This window comes from Canis lupus, chromosome 2 (assembly GCF_003254725.2).
Source record: "Canis lupus dingo isolate Sandy chromosome 2, ASM325472v2, whole genome shotgun sequence".
Classification (NCBI taxonomy): domain Eukaryota; kingdom Metazoa; phylum Chordata; class Mammalia; order Carnivora; family Canidae; genus Canis; species Canis lupus.
Genome location: NC_064244.1, coordinates 3,936,304 through 3,953,252, shown reverse-complemented (window position 1 = coordinate 3,953,252; position 16,949 = coordinate 3,936,304). Strand labels below are relative to the sequence as shown.

The 16,949-nt window shown below is 35.7% G+C and overlaps 1 protein-coding gene across 1 annotated transcript in view; it reads left to right on the top strand.

The window, feature by feature from the left end:
* Positions 1-16,118, top strand: part of CCDC7 (coiled-coil domain containing 7) — a 364,544-nt gene extending 348,426 nt beyond the window's left edge. The window contains exons 32-33 of the mRNA XM_049096618.1: positions 13,099-13,330; positions 15,947-16,118. Of these exons, the coding sequence (XP_048952575.1) occupies positions 13,099-13,154 (56 nt within the window). The 3' untranslated portion in view covers positions 13,155-13,330; positions 15,947-16,118. The remainder of the gene's footprint in view (positions 1-13,098; positions 13,331-15,946) is intronic.
* The last annotated feature ends 831 nt before the right edge of the window (positions 16,119-16,949 follow it).

Sequence of the window (16,949 nt, the reverse complement as noted above, 5' to 3'; positions counted from 1 at the left end):
TTGGCTACAGGGCTGGTTCAATATTCACAAAACAATAAACTTGATACATCACATTAATAAAAGAAAGGATAAAAACCATATGATCCTTTCAATAGATGCAAAAAAAGCAATTGACAAAACACAACATCTATTCATGATAAAAACTCAAAACAAAGTAGTTTTAGAGGGAACATACTTCCATATAAGAAAGGCCATATATGAAAAACTCAGTCTAATATCAATCACTGTGAATGGAGAAAATACCCAATAGGAGCTTTTCCTACAGTCAGGAACAAGGCAGGGATGTCCACTTTCACCACTTTTATTCAATATAGTACTGGAAGTCTTGGTCTCAGCAATTGGACAACAAAAAGACAACCAAACTGTCAAAGAAGTCAAACTGTCACTATTTGCAGATGACATGAAACTCTATATTAAAAAACCTGAAAGACTCCATCAAAAACCTGCTCAAACTGATAAAGGAATTCAGTAAATTCAGAGGATAAAAAATCAACATACAGAAATCTGTTGCATTTCTATAAACCAATAATGAAGCAGAAAGAGAAATTAAGGAATCCTATTTACAATTGTGCCAAAAACAATAAGATACCTAGGAATAAACATAACCAAAGGAGTGAAAGACCTGTACTCTGAAAACCATAAAACACTGGTGAAAGAAATGGAAGAAAACACAAAGAAATGGAAAGACATCCATGCTAATGGATTAACAGATATTGTTAAAATGTTTATACTACCCAAAGCTATCTACACATTTAATGCAATCCCTATCAAAATACCAACAGTATTTTTCGCAGAGCTAGAACAGTCCTGAAATTTGTATGTAATCAGAAAAGACCCCAAATAGCCAAAGCAAACTTGAAAAAGAAAAGCACAGCTGGAGACATCATAATTCTTGGCCTCAAGTTATATTACAAGGCTGTAGCACTCCAAATAGTATGGCACTGGCACAAAAATAGACACATAGATTAATGGAACAGAATACAAAACCCAGAAGTGGACCCACAACTATATAGTCAATCAATTTTGACAAAGTAGGGAAGAATATCCAATGGGGGAAAAGATAAGTCTCCTCAATAAATGGCGTTGGGAAAACTGGGCAGCAACATGCAAAACGAATGAAGCTGGACCACTTTCTTACACCATAAATAAATTTAAAATGGATGAAAGTCCTAAATGTGAGACCTGAGACCATAAACATCCTAGAAGAGAACACAGGCAGTAACTTTGACATTGGCCACAGCAACTTCCTTTTTAGATATGTCTCCTAAGACAAGGGAAACAAAAGCAAAACAAAAAAAAAAAAAAAAAACTATTGGTCCTTCAGCAAAATAAAAAGCTTCTATACAGTGAAGGAAACAATCAACAAAATTAAAAGACAACCTATGTAATGGGATGAGATGTTTGCAAATGACACATCTGATAAAGGGTTAGTATCCAATATATATAAAGACTGATACAACTCAATGCCCAAAAAACAAATAACCCAGTTTAAAAATGAGCAAAAGACATGAATAGACATTTTTCCAAAGAAGACACCTGAAAAAAAAAGAAGAAGAAGAAAACATCTAGTTGGCCAAGAGATACATGAAAAGATGCTCAACATCACTCATCATCAGGAAATACAAATCAAAACTACAATGGGATACCACCACACATCTGTCAGAATGGCTAAAATGAACAACATAAATAACAACAGGTGTCAGCAAGGATATGGAGAAAGGGGACCCTCTTGCACTGTTGGTGGGAATGTAAAACAGTACAGCTGCTCTGGAAAACAGTAGAGTTTCCTCAAAAACTTAAAAATAAAGCTACCCTATAATCCAGCAATTGCACTACTAGGTATTTATCCAAAGGATACAAAAATACTAAATTGAAGGGATACATGCACCCATATGTTTATAGCAGCATTACCAGATACGGAAACAGCCCAAGTATCTAATAACTAGTGAATGAATAAAGAAGATGTGATGTGTGTGTGTGTGGATAGATAGATAGATAGATAGATAGATAGATAGATAGATATAGATGTAAATATCTATCTCCCTATATATATATAATGGAATATTAGTCATAAAAAATATTGACATTTGCAATGACATAGAAGGAGCTACAGAGTGTTACTAAGTGAAATAAATCAGAAAAAGACAAATACTATATGTATGGTATTGGAAGTTAACTTAGACTTATTGTGGTGATCATTCTGTAATACTTATAGTAATATCAATGACTATTTTGTACTGAAGCTATTATGTATCAATTTGTCTCCATTAGAAATCTATAATCAAAATTTTAAAAGATAATTAATGTATCCACCTCCTCAAATAGTTAATTATTTTTGTGTGTGTGGTGTGAATGTAAGATTTATTCTCCACAACTTTCAAGTATACCATACTATATTACTAACTATAGTTGCCATGCTGTACATTAGATTCTATGAACTTATTCTTCTTAGAACTGAAATTCTGTACCCTTTGAACCATATTTCATATTTTTTCCTCCTACCAGCCTCTGGCAACCACTATTCTATTCTCTGTTTCTATGATATTGGTTTGTTTGGGTTTTTTTAGATTCCTTATATAAGTGAGATTGTACAGTATATTCTTTCTCCCTCTGGCCTATTTCACTTAGCATAAATTCCTTTAAAGTTATTCATCTTGAAAAAAAATAAAGTTATTCATCTTGTGGCATTGGCAGGATTTACTTCCTTTTATGGCTGAAAATAATATTCGCGTGTGTGTGGATGTGCGCGTGCGCGCGCGTGTATGTGTGTGTATCACATTTTCTTTATCCAAATAACTGTCAAATAACATTTAGGTTATTTCCGTATGTTGGCTCTTGTGAATAAGGCTGCAATGAACATGGGGTTGCAGTTATCTCTTCAAGATACAGATTTAATTTCCTTCAGATATATATATATCCAGTAATAATATTGATGAATCATATGGTAGCTCTATTTTTTCTTTAAAAAAGAAGATTTTATTTATTTATTCATGAGAGACACAGAAACAGAGAGAGAGGCAGAGACACGGGCAGAGGGAGAAGCAGGCTCCACACAGGGAGCCCGACGTGGGACTCGATCCCAGGGCTCCAGGATCACGCCCTGGGCTGAAGGCGGCGCTAAACCGCTGAGCCACCCGGGCTGCCCTCTTTTTTTTTAACTGCCAAATGATTTTCCATAATGGCTATACCGATTTGCATTCCCATCAACAGTGTATAAGTGTTTCCTTTCTCCACAGCTTTGCCAACATTTGTTATCTTTTTGAAAATAACCATCCTAATAAATGTGAGGTGTTATCTCATTGTGCTTTCAATTTGCATTTCTCTGATAATGAGTGATGTTGAACATGTTTCAAATACTGATTGGCCTTACCTATGTCTTCTTTGGAAAAATATCTATGCAGCTTCTTTGCCCATTTTTAACGGAATATTTGCTTTTTGCTGTTGAGTTATAAAAGTTCTTTGTAATTTGGGTATTAACCCCTTATTAGATATATGCCTTGCAAATATTTCCTCCCCTTCAGTAGATTGCCTTTTCAATTGATTGCTTCCTTTACTGTTGAGAAGCTCTGTAGTTGGATGTGGTCTCACTTGTTTATTTTAGCTTTTGTGGTCTACCTATGGTATCTTTTGGAAAAAAATCATTGCAATGACCAATGCCAAGGATCTTTTTAATTTTGTTTCTTCTAGGAATTTTACACTTTAAGGTTTTACTTTTAAGTCTTTGATCCATTTTGAGTTAATGTTTTGTGAGTGGTATAAGACAGGGTTGCAATTTCATTCCCTAGATTAGGATTTCCAGTTTTCCCAGTACCATTTATTGAAGAAATTACCCTTTCTCCATTGTATATTACTGGTGCCCCTGTCAAAAGTTATTCAACTGCATATGTGTTTATGTCCAAGACCTCTATTCTGCTCCACTGGTCTAGATGCCTATTCTTGTGGCAGTACTATGTTCTTTTGATTACTATCGCTTTGTAAATAGATTGAAGACAGGAAATGTGATGTGTCCATTTTGTTGTTCTTAGGATTGTTTTGTCAATTCAGGGTCATTAATATTTACTTATGAATTTTAGGATTTTTTTTCTATTTCTGTTCAAATCAACCTAATTCTTTTTATGTCTTTTATATTTGAGCATTACCATAGTTTATTTAACTAGATCTCTGTTAAATGGGCACTTTGGTTGTTTTCAGTTTTCTCTCTAACAAATAACATTGTAACAAACATTATTTGAATAAAAAGATATTTCATACTCCAGTCTTCATTTCTATCAGCTCAAAATGAGTCTTCTGCCTAAAAAGAATTGCCACTATTTCCTCCTTGATACTAATTTTATGAACTCTTTCTTTTGCAGTATACAAATTGTCTCTTAATACTGATTTTTTAAAGAACCATAGATATATTATATGTATCCCCCCCCCCCCGCCAAATCCAACATTCCAGTGAATTTGAACTTTTGACATTTGTCTATCAATGCTTGTCAAAATGTGGTCTCAAGACTAGCAGCTGGGGCATCAGCTGGGAATATATTAGAAGTACAGATTATTGGATCCTACCTCCGACCTACAGAATCAGAAGCTTTGGGGTTCAAGTCCAGCTATCTGTTATTTTTTTTAAGATTTATTTATTCATTTATGGTAGACAGAGAGAGAGAGAGAGAGAGAGAGAGAGGCAGAGACACAGGAGGAGGGAGAAGCAGGCTCCATGCCGGGAGCCCGACGCGGGACTCGATCCCGGGACTCCAGGATCGCGCCCTGGGCCAACGGCAGGCGTCAAACTGCTGAGCCACCCAGGGATCCCCTATCTGTTATTTTTAATTTAAATTCAACTAGCCAACACATAGTACATACATAGTTTCAGATGTAGTATTCAGTAATTTATCAGTTGCAAATAATACCCTGTGCTGATCACATCATGTGGTCTCCTTTATCCCCATCACCAAATTACCCCATCCCTTCCCCCTACCTCTCCTCCAGCAACCCTGTTTGTTTCCCAGAGTTAAGAGTTACTCATGGTTTGTCTTCTTCTCTGATTACTTCCCATTCAGTTTTCTCTCCTTTCCCCTATGATCCTCTATGCCGTTTCCTATATTCCACATATGAGTGAAATCATATGATAATTGTCTTTCTCTGGTTGACTGATTTAACTCAGCATAATACCCTCCAGCTCCATCCACATCGATGTAAATGGTATTTGTCCTTTCTGATGGTTGAGTAACATCCCATTTTATATATATATACACATATATGTATATACATGTAATATATATACATATATATACATAGATATATGAAGATGTGGTATATATATCATATATAGATATATTAAGATATATATAGATATATATAGATATATATATAGATATATATATATATCTTCATTCATTCATCTGTCAATGGATATCTCAGCTCTTTCCATAGTTTAGCTATTGTGGACATTGCTGCTGTGAACATTGGGGTGCAGGTGCCCTTTGGATCACTACATCTGTATCTTTGGGGTAAATACCCAGTAGTGCAATTGCTGGATCAAAGGTTAGCTTTATTTTCAACTTCTTGAGGAACCTCCACACTGTTTTCCAGAGTGGCTGTGCAGTTTGCATTCCCACAACAGTGTATGAGTGTTCTCCTTTATCCGAATCCTCGCCAATATTTATTATTTCGTGTCTTATTAATTTTCACCATTCTCACTGGTGTGAGGTGGTATCTCATTGTGGTTTTGATTTGTATTTCCCTGATGGCAAGTGATGCGGAGCATTTTTTCATGTGTCTGTTGGGCATGTGTATGTCTTCTTTGGGGAAATGTCTTTTCTGCCCATTTCATGACCAGACTGTTTGTTTCTTGGGTGTTGAGCTTGATAAGTTCTTTATAGATCTTGGATACCAGCCCATTATCGGTTATATCATTTGAAAATATCTTCTCCCATTCTGTACATTACCTTTAGTTTTGCTGGCTGTTTCCTTTGCTGTGCAGCTTTTTATCTTTTTTTTTATTTTTTAAAAATCTTAAGAAGCTTTATCCTGATGAAGTCCCAATAGTTCATTTTTGCTTTTGTTTCCCTTGCCTTTGGGGACATGTCTAGCAAGAAGTTGCTGCAGCCAGATAAGAGAGGTTTCTACCTGTTTTCCTCTAGGATTTTGATGGATTCTTGTCTCACATTTAGGTATTTCATCCATTTTTTAGTCTATTTTTGTGTATGGTGTAAGAGAATGGTCCAGTCTCATTCTTCTGCACCTAGCTGTCCAATTTTCCCAGCACCATTTATTGAAGAGACTGTCTTCTTTACATTAGATATTCTTTCCTGCTTTGTCAACAATATGCTGACCATATTGCGGAAGGTTCTCTATTCTGTTCCACTGATCTAGGTGTTTGTTTCTGTGGCACTCCCATACTGTCTTGATGATCACAGCTTTGTAATACAGCTTGAAGTCTGGGATTGTGATGCCACCCATTTGGGGGTTTTTGTTGTTGTTGTCGTTGTTGTTGTTTCAATGTTCCTTTTGCTATTCAGAGTCTTTTGCAGTTCCATTCAAATCGTAGGATTATTTGTTCCAACTCTGCGAAAAATGTCGATGGTATTTTGATAAGGATTGCATTAACTGTATAGATTGCTCCAGGTAACATAGACAATTTAACAATACTTCTCTTCCAATCCATGAGCATAGAACGTTTTTCCATTTGTTTGTGTTTTCCTTGATTCCCTTCAAGGTGTTCTGTAGTTTAAAAACTTAGAGTACAGATCCTTTACCTCTTTGGTTAGGTTTAATCCTATCTTGTAGTTTTGGGTGCAATTATAAATGGGATTGATTCCTTAATTTCTCTTTCTTCTGTCTCATCATTAGTGTATAGAAATTCTACTGGTTTCTATGCATTGATTTTATATCCTGCCATGTTGCTGAATTGCTGTATGATTTCTATTGATTTCAGGGTGGAGTCTTTTGGTTTTCCACATAAAGTGGAAATCTTCAAAGAGTGAGAATTTGATTTCTTTGCCAATTTGAATGCCTTTTATTTCTTTTCATTGTCTGAATGCTGAGGTTGGGACTTGTAGTACTGTGTTAAGTAACAGTAGTGAGACTGGTCATCCCTATTTCCTTCCTGTCTTTAGGGGAAAAGCTCTGTCCTTCCCTGTTGAGAATGATATAGGCTGTGGGCTTTTTGTATATGGCTTTTATGATATTGAGATATGTTCCCTCTATCCCTACACTGTGGAGAGTTTTAATCAATAAAATATGTTTTTGTATTTTGTCAAATACTTTCTCTGCATCATTTGAAAGGATCATATAGTTCTTGCCCTTCCTTTTTATTAATGTGATGCATCACACTGATTGATTTGGGAATGTTGAACTAACTAACCTTGCAGCCCAGGAATAAATCCCACTTGGTCATGGTGAATGATCCTTTTAATGTACTCTTGGATCCTATTGGCTAGTATCTTGGTGAGAATTTTTTGCATCTGTGTTCATTAGGGATATTGGTCTGTAATTCTTTCTGGTGAGGTCTTTGTTTGGTTTGGAGATCAAAGTAATGTTGGCCTCATTGAGTTTAAAATTTTCCTTCCATTTCTGTTTTTTTGAAACAGCTTCAGAAGAATAGGTTTATTTCTTCTTTAAAGGTTTGCTAGAATTCCCCTGGGAAGCGTCTTTCCCTGGACTCTTGTTTCTTGGGAGGTTTTTGATGACTGCTTCAATTTTCTTGCTCCTTTTCAGGTTTTCTATTTCTTCCTGTTTCAGTTTGGTAGTTTATAAGTTTCCAGGAATGCATCCATTTCTTCAAAATTGCCTAATTTATTAGCATTTCGTTGCTCATAATGTTTTTTAAATGGTTTGTAATTTCTTGGTATAGGTCATGATCTCTCCTCTTTCATTATTTTATTAATTTGGGTCCTTTTTCTTTTCTTTTTGATAAGCATAGTTAGGGGTTTATCGATCTTACTAGTTCTTTCAAAGAACCAGTTTCTAGTTTTGTTGGTCTGTTATACTGTTCTTCTAATTTATATTTCATTGATTTCTGCTCTAATCTTTACAATTTCTTTTCTCCTGCTTGGTTTGGGCTTTATTTGTTATTCTTTCCCTAGCTCCTTTAGGTTTAAGGTTAGCTTGCATATTTGAAATTTTTCTAATTTTTTGAGAAAAGCTTATGTTACAGTGTACTTCCCTCTTAGGACCATCTTTGCTGTATCCCAAAGGTTTGGAACAGTTGTTTTTATACTAATTCATTCCCATGAATTTTTAAAATTCTTTAATTTCTTGGTTGACCCATTCATTCTTTAGTAGGATGCTCTGTAAATTCCAAGTGTTTGAGTTCCTTCCAAATTTCCTCTTGTGGTCATTAAGTTTAAAAGCACTGTGGTCTGAAAATATGCAGGGAATAATCCCAATCTTTTGGTGTCAGTTGAGACCTCATTTGTGACCCAGTATGTAGTCTATTCTAGAGAATGTTCCATGTGCACTCGAGAAGAATGTGTATTCTGTTGCTTTAGGATGGAATGCTCTGTATATATCTGTGAAGTCTACCTGGTCCAATGTGTCATTCAAATCCCTTGTTTCCATGTTGATCTTCTGCTTAGATGATATGTCCATTGCTGTAAATGGAGTGTTAAAGTCCTCTACTATTATTGTATTATTATCAATATGTTTAATTTGATTATTAATTGGTTTATATAATTGGCTGTTCCCAAGTTAATAGCATAAATATTTATAATTGTTAGATCCTGTTGGAAAGACCTTTTAATTCTTCATCCCTTACTATAGTCTTTGGATTAAAATCTAATTTGTCTGACATGAGGATTGCTACCTAGCCTTGTTTTGAGGTCTATTAGCATGATAAATCATTCTCCACCCCCTTACTTTCAATCTTGAGATGTCTTTAGGTCTAAAATGAGCCTCTTGTAGACAGCATATGGATGGGTTTGCTTTTTTATCCAATCAGATAACCTGTGCTTTTGACTGGAGCATTTAGCCCATTTACGTTCAGAGTAACTATTGAAAGATATGAATATACTGCCATTGTATTACCTGTAAAGTCTCTGTTTCTTTAAGTTGTTTCTATTTCTTTTCAGTCTGTGTTACTTTTGGGCTCTCTCTTTGCTAACAAGATCCCCCTTAATAGTAGTCACATATTCTTTTAGTTTTTTTTCTGTTCTGGAAGCTCTTTATCTCTCTTTCCATTCTGAATGGCAGCCTTGCTGGATAAAGTATTCCTGGCTGCATGTTTTTCTCATTTAGTACCTTGAATATATCATGCCAGCCTTTTCTGGCCTGCCAGGTCTCTACGGAGAGGTCTGTTGCTAGTCTAATGTTCTTACCCCAGTAGGTTAAGAACCTTTTGTTTCAAGCTGCCTTTAGGATTTTCTCTTTATCTCTGAAATTTGAAAGCTTCACTATTATATGTCAGGATGTTGATCTACTTTTACTGATTTTGGTAGGGGTCCTTTCAGTGTCTTGGACCTGAATGTCTGTTTCCTTTTTCTAATTAGGGAAGTTCTCAGCTATGATTTGCTCAAATAAATCTTCTGGCTCTCTCTCTCTCTTCTCCCTCAGGGATGCAAATAGTTCTAATATTGTTTCTTTTTTTTTCTTTTTTTTTTTTTTTTTGCATTGCTGATTTCTTGAAGCCTCCACTCATGGTCCATTAGTTGTTTTTCTCTTTTGCTCAACTTCCTTCCTTTCTATCAACTTGCCTTGAATCCCAGCTCTGACTTCTTACTTATATCCATATCAGTTAGCTCTGTGGCAGAGAGTATTATCTCTGGTTCTTTCTTTTGCTGTGAATTCCTCCTAGTCATTTTGTCCAGAGAAGAAGGGATGGGGTAAAGAATATAATCTCATAATGTCACAAGGTTGACAAAATAAGATGATCCACTTGGTCTTGAGTGTGTTTTGGTCTCTATGTTAGAAAGCACTTGGGATCCCTGGGTGGCGCAGCGATTTGGCGCCTGCCTTTGGCCCAGGGGGCGATCCTGGAGACCCGGGATCAAATCCCACGTCTGGCTCCCGGTGCATGGAGCCTGCTTCTCCCTCTGCCGGTGTCTTTGCCTCTCTCTCTCTCTGTGTGAGAGAAATTAAAAATTAAAATGATAAATTTTTTAAAAAGTGCTAAATCCCAAAATTGTAAAATTTTTTGTAAATGTAAATGTAAATTGTATATATATACAAAAATAAAATTGAATATAGTGAAAGGAAGCCAAAAATGAAGACTATATCTATAAAAGGCAAATGTAAAAATAGAAAGTTAAAAAAATACTTAAAAACAAAGTGTTGATATAATACAAAACTAGTTGAAAAGGGACAAAAGAAAAAAGAAATGCAAAAAAAATTTTTTAAGATTTTTTTATTTATTCATTCATGAGAGACACATAGAGAGGCAGAGACACAGGCAGAAGAAGAAGCAGGCTCCACGCAGGAAGCCCGACGTGGGACTCGATCCCAGGACTCCAGGACCACTCCCTGGGCCAAAGGCAGGTGCTAAACTGCTGACCCACCCAGGGATCCCCAAGAAATGGAAAAAATTTAACTGAAAGATAAATAATGAGAAACAACCTTGAATTCTATATATTATTTTCTCCTAGTGCTGGAGTTTTGCAGTCCTGTTTGGTCCATAAACTTGCTGTTTACCTATTCTTCCAGCTGGTCTTCCAGGGGAAGGGGTTTGCTGCACTGATTCTCAGATGTCTTTGCCTGGGCAGAGTTGCACCAAGCCTTGTGCAGTGGGGGGCCAGGCTCATTGTAAGCTGGTTGCTGTGTGTGGCTTTTGTTCCCTGAAGGCTTTCCAGGCCTCTGTGTGCACCCATTCTGATATTTCTGGGAGAAGTCAGAGGATTGCCCAGTTTCTGTCCTTTATAGGGCCCAGTATGGAAAGCATTCACCCAATAGGGCCCTGCATTGAGGTTTCTGGCAAGCTGAGCTGAGAGCCCCTTCCAGGTTCACTGACTGAAACCAGTTTGCCCACTCCAATGCTTGGAAACACTGTCAGCTCAGGCAACTCTGTTCTTTCTGTGACCCTGGGGACCCTGATACTACACTGCCCACCTGGGATTCTGCCCTGCTTCACCACTGAGCACCTTATAGGCAGGGATGTCTCTTGCAGGATCAGATTTCTAAAGGTTCCAATTTTGTGCTAGTTCACTTTCTGGTAACCAGCTTCCACAGGCTCTTTCCCCCACTGTTTATCTTCTGACATATCCCTTCAGTTTTGCTTCTCCATACTCCTACCTTGCAGAAGGTGGGTGCTTTTCTATTTGTAGAATTCTAGTCATTCTTTTCTTATAATTCAGGTTGAATTCATCTAGGTGTTCAAAATGATTTAATAGGAATCTAACTAAATTCAGAGGACCAGATGAAATGAGATCCTCTACTCTTCTGCCATATTAGCTCTCCTCCCCTCCAGCAATCTTTTTTTTAATAAATTAATTTTTTATTGGTGTTCAATTTACCAACATACAGAATAACACCCAGTGCTCATCCCGTCAAGTGTCCCCCTCAGTGCCCGTCACTCACTCACCCCCGCCCTCCTCCCCTTCCACCACCCCTAGTTCATTTCCCAGAGTTAGGAGTCTTTATGTTCTGTCTCCCTTTCTGATATTTCCCACACATTTCTTCTCCCTTCCCTTCTATTCCCTTTCACTATTATTTATATTCCCCAAATGAATGAGAACATACACTGTTTGTCCTTCTCTGCCTGACTTATTTCACTCAGCATAATACCCTCCAGTTCCATCCACGTTGAAGCAAATGGTGGGTATTTGTTGTTTTTAATGGCTGAGTAATATTCCATTGTATACATAAACCACATCTTCCTTATCCATTCATCTTTCGATGGACACCCAGGCTCCTTCCACAGTTTGGCTATTGTGGACATTGCTGCTAGAAACATCGGGGTGCAGAAGAAATGGACGCATTCCTGGAAAGCCACAAACTACCAAAACTGGAACAGGAAGAAATAGAAAACCTGAACAGGCCAATAACCAGGGAGGAAATTGAAGCAGTCATCAAAAACCTCCCAAGACACAAGAGTCCAGGGCCAGATGGCTTCCCAGGGGAATTCTATCAAACGTTTAAAGAAGAAACTATACCTATTCTACTAAAGCTGTTTGGAAAGATAGAAAGATGGAGTAGTTCCAAATTCGTTCTATGAGGCCAGCATCACCTTAATTCCAAAACCAGACAAAGACCCCGCCAAAAAGGAGAATTACAGACCAATATCCCTGATGAACATGGATGCAAAAATTCTCAACAAGATACTAGCCAATAGGATCCAACAACACATTAAGAAAATTATTCACCATGACCCAGTAGGATTTATACCCGGGACACAAGGCTGGTTCAACACTCGTAAAACAATCAATGTGATTCATCATATCAGCAAGAGAAAAACCAAGAACCATATGATCCTTTCATTAGATGCAGAGAAAGCATTTGACAAAATACAGCATCCATTCCTGATCAAAACTCTTCAGACTGTAGGGATAGAGGGAACTTTCCTTGACATCTTAAAAGCCATCTACGAAAAGCCCACAATAAATATCATTCTCAATGGGGAAGCACTGGGAGCCTTTCCCCTAAGATCAGGAACAAGACAGGGATGTTCACTCTCACCACTGCTATTCAACATAGTCCTGGAAGTCCTAGCCTCAGCAATCAGACAACAAAAAGACATTAAAGGGATTCAAATTGGCAAAGAAGAAGTCAAACTCTCCCTCTTCGCCGATAACATGATACATATAAAACCCAAAAGCCTCCACTCTAAGATTGCTAGAACTCATACAGCAATTTGGTAGCGTGGCAGGATACAAAATCAATGCCCAGAAATCCAGCAATCTGTCTTAACAAATTTTCTGGGTGATTCTGGCATAGGCTAAATTTGGAGAACCATTGTACTATATTTATACTGCTCTAAGTTAAGGGTGTCCCAGCATCATTTCTATAGAAACATGGGTTGATTTATGTATGTATTTGTATGATTTATGTACTACTTTTCCATTTCCATTTCCAGTGTTACTATTATTCATATATAATAATGTTTTTCATAGGTTACATATAATAAAAATTAGATCAACTATAATGAAATTAAGTTTTTTAATACACAATAACTTTTCTTTAAAGTGCCACATATTGCTCCCCGAAATTTCTACCACACCCCTGTTTCTGAGAATAAATGAATTCTGGTCAAAATAACCAACATGAGCAAATTCATGGAGATAACAATGAAAATTGCAAATGTAGAAGCTTTACGAAAATTAACACTGACTTGAAAGGATGGTGCTCATTGAACAATAGTGGGAAATACCCTATCCTACGGTAGGTCTAGATCATGGAGGAGCTTCATTGGCAGCAGGTAAGTTTGAATGTTTGCAATGCTTTCTCTTTTTTCTAATTTTAAAAAGTTATTTATATTTTAAATCACAAATGATTAAAATATTCAGCCTACTCAAAATGTTAACATATGAACACTACACAACACATTTCAACAACAAAAAGAAGTACATAAACATAAATGCCTCATGACAATAACCCGATTGATATGTATTAGAGCATATTTTGTAGAATTTATAAATTCTACACACACAAAATATAAGTGCTAATAATTTTAAAGACATGACTCTTGCCAATCAATGTTGATAACATTAAAATATTATTTTTAACCACATTTTCAATGTGCCCAGGAGTGAGTAGTACTATTGGATGATATGGTTTGAAATCCAATCTGAATCATTACTGACATGAGTATTTAAATTTATACAATACCCTTTTGAAACTTGAATGTTTTATATATATATGTATATATATATATATACATATATATATATACACATATATATAATCATTCAACATATATATGTTTTATATATGTATATATATCTACAGATATATATTTATATCTCCAGCCGAATTAGAGCATTGAACAATGATATTAATCTAAGTATGTGGAGTTCCATTTAGTGTTACATTTATTATAAAAAATTAAGAGAAAATAGATTTCTTCAGAAACATAAAATAGAAAACTTAATGAAATAATGGCTATTCTCTAAAATCTCTCATTACCTTTAGGTAATGCTTATAATATATGCAGTAGTAAAAAACAGTGTATAATAGTAAAAAACAGGTAAGTAGAAATCATAAATTGAGCCTAATTAAATTATCAGCCAAGAAAAATAAATAAAATAATTTTTTTGCTAATGACCAATTATCTAGTCTCCAAAACTGTGAAACCACCCCAGAGGTAATATAAAGATGAAGCATTTTAACAACTCCTGAGAGTTTTGGAGAGAATATATGCAGAAACAAATAGTAAAATTGTTATTGCACGTTACCAAATAATTGGATTGCAAACAAGGTGAATTTTATGTTTCTGTCTAGAATTATTTTTTCAACATAAATTTTAGTTCAACATAGCAATCTGTCCCCATGCATGGCAATTGCTGGGATTACTTAAACTGGACCCATTGCAGCTTCTCATTTTGCCCCTATGGACTATGCAGATAATAGTGTCATATATATTAATTATGTAATAATTTGATTAAATGAGGTAACATATGTGCTAAATTAGCGCTTCTCAAGTGTGTCTACAAAACAGAATTAATCTGCGGTGCTTTTAAAAAACACTAATTCTTTGTTCCCATCCCAGACCAATTAAACCAGATTCTTTATAGTTGTTTCAAATGTACTGCCAGAGTTAAGAACCCTGGTGCTTATCATTTGATGATATAAGAGAAATCAACCAATACTCAAAACCATATACAAATAATTGCAGGGTTTTTTAATAGCCAGAATCTTATAGCTACTGGCAGAGGAAACCCAAAACAAATGTAATCTATATTGGCTCCAGTTAAAAATTCTTCTCCCAAACTGCTTATTTCTTGTCAATTACAACTTTCACTCCAATAAAAATTTCTTGTGATAATGGAAATCTTCTGTACCTGTGCCTCTGATAATGGGGCTCTGAGTCACATGCACTTGTTGAACTCTTGAGATGTGTGACTCTCAAGTGTGACTTGAGAACCTAGATTTTTAATTTTAATCAGCTTAAACCTAAATAGCCATATGTGGTTTATGGCTTCAATATTGAATGGCACAACTCAAGAATTATGAATGATCCAACAGTTAGTCAGGACCTGGAAGGCAGTGAGCTTTTCAGAAAAACACAGGAAATATTTTTGTTGATTAATGACTGATATAAGTAAACAGACCCCTGGAGAAGTAGAAGCAGGAATAGTAAGTATTTCAACACTGTTGTTGGATAAAATGTAGGGCTTTTTTATGGTAGTAGAATGTCCCTTAATATTGAATAGACAATGTCAATTTCAACCAAGGACACTGACTATCTCAAATTAGGCCAGAATTAGGACAAAAGTGAGTAGGATCTACAGCCTTTGGAAGGCTTTGGCCACCATCAAAGATAAGGCAAGCCCTTTCCCTTTTTAACAATGCTCTTAAAAACTTATTCTGACATTTGTTTAAAATGGTAGTGAAGGCTTTATTCAAGACTACTGAATAAGGCAGGGAGACTGAACTCAACTCCAAATACAGTAAAGAGAACTAGGGATTTACAGCTAATGAACAGAGGGAGGAGGTCAATATAAAATTACTAAAAGGAGACCTCAAGAGTAGGAGCATTCCTACTAAACTAGCTGAACAGTATTGCTAAAAGCAGGCCAAGGACAGGGCCAAGGCCTAGTCAAAAAGAGGGCTGTGAGGAGCTTGACTATAATTTGCTTAAGGTGTAAGTCTTTCTCAATGTCCAGCTAAAATAAACTTTTTAGCATTGAGAGAAAGATCACTGATTTTGAAAACCAAAGGTTCTAGAAAATATTTTGAAAAATGGCATGCAGTTGATGTAACATATGCTCTAATAACAAGAAATGCATAAAACCAAAAGTTTCAGAAATGTTTGTATGTGCATATATTAGAAGTTGAATTACATGAAAGTTACAATTACTTGGTTTATTTTCAGAATTCTTCGTTATTATCCAGAACAAACTTGAAAGTGTAAGATCAAAGCCTTTTGTTGCTGGTGTTAAGAAAGAAGCTCTACATTGAAGTTCCAGCTTGCTTCTATTCATTAATGTCCCTGCAATATCTTCTGGTGTGGTATAAAAGCAATAAAATGAAATTTGTTCTCTGCAGGTTTTGATATGTCATGATTATTTAAGTGTCATATTTTTTTGCAAATTTACTTTGTACGATGTTACACAGAGAAAAGTCATCTTCACACATTTCTTATGCTTCCAGGTAAATATGTTTAGAAAAGAATATATCTTGCTTTATCTTTTTCACATTAAAACTGGAAATTCATTGAGGAGGTCAGAACAAAGTCTTTATTCTTTATATTATATTTAGTAAACCTGCAAATCATAGTATTTAGTAAAACTACCTATCATACCATGAGCTGTAGTAGAACTATGAAAGATTTATAAACTAAATTTATGCTGGTATCAAAAGGAATATTGAAAAGAATAAGAGGGAAGAACATAAATATTGAATGAATAATAGTCAAGTGTCTTTATGTGGTCTTCTTCTCTTTTTTGGCCCTGGAATAATAATAATAATAATAATAATAATAATATATTTAATAATATATTAATATATAATTAATTATATATATTGTTGTTATTGTTATTACCTAATCATGTGTTTCTATTTAAGTGGAGATTTGTTTTATTGTTCTGTTTTTTACTATATGTATATTTTATTGAAGTTCGATTTGCCAACATATAGTATAACACCCAGTGCTCATCCCGTCAAGTGATCCCTCAATGCCCGTCACCCAGTCAACCCACCCACTCACCTCCCATTCCATTACCCCTGTTTGTTTCCCAGAGTTAGGAGTCTCTCATGTTTTGTCACCCTCTCTAATTTTTCCCAGTCATTGTCCCTCCTTTCCTCTATAATCCCTTTCATTATTTTATATATTTACCATATGAGTGAAACCATATGATTGTCCTTCTCCAATTGAC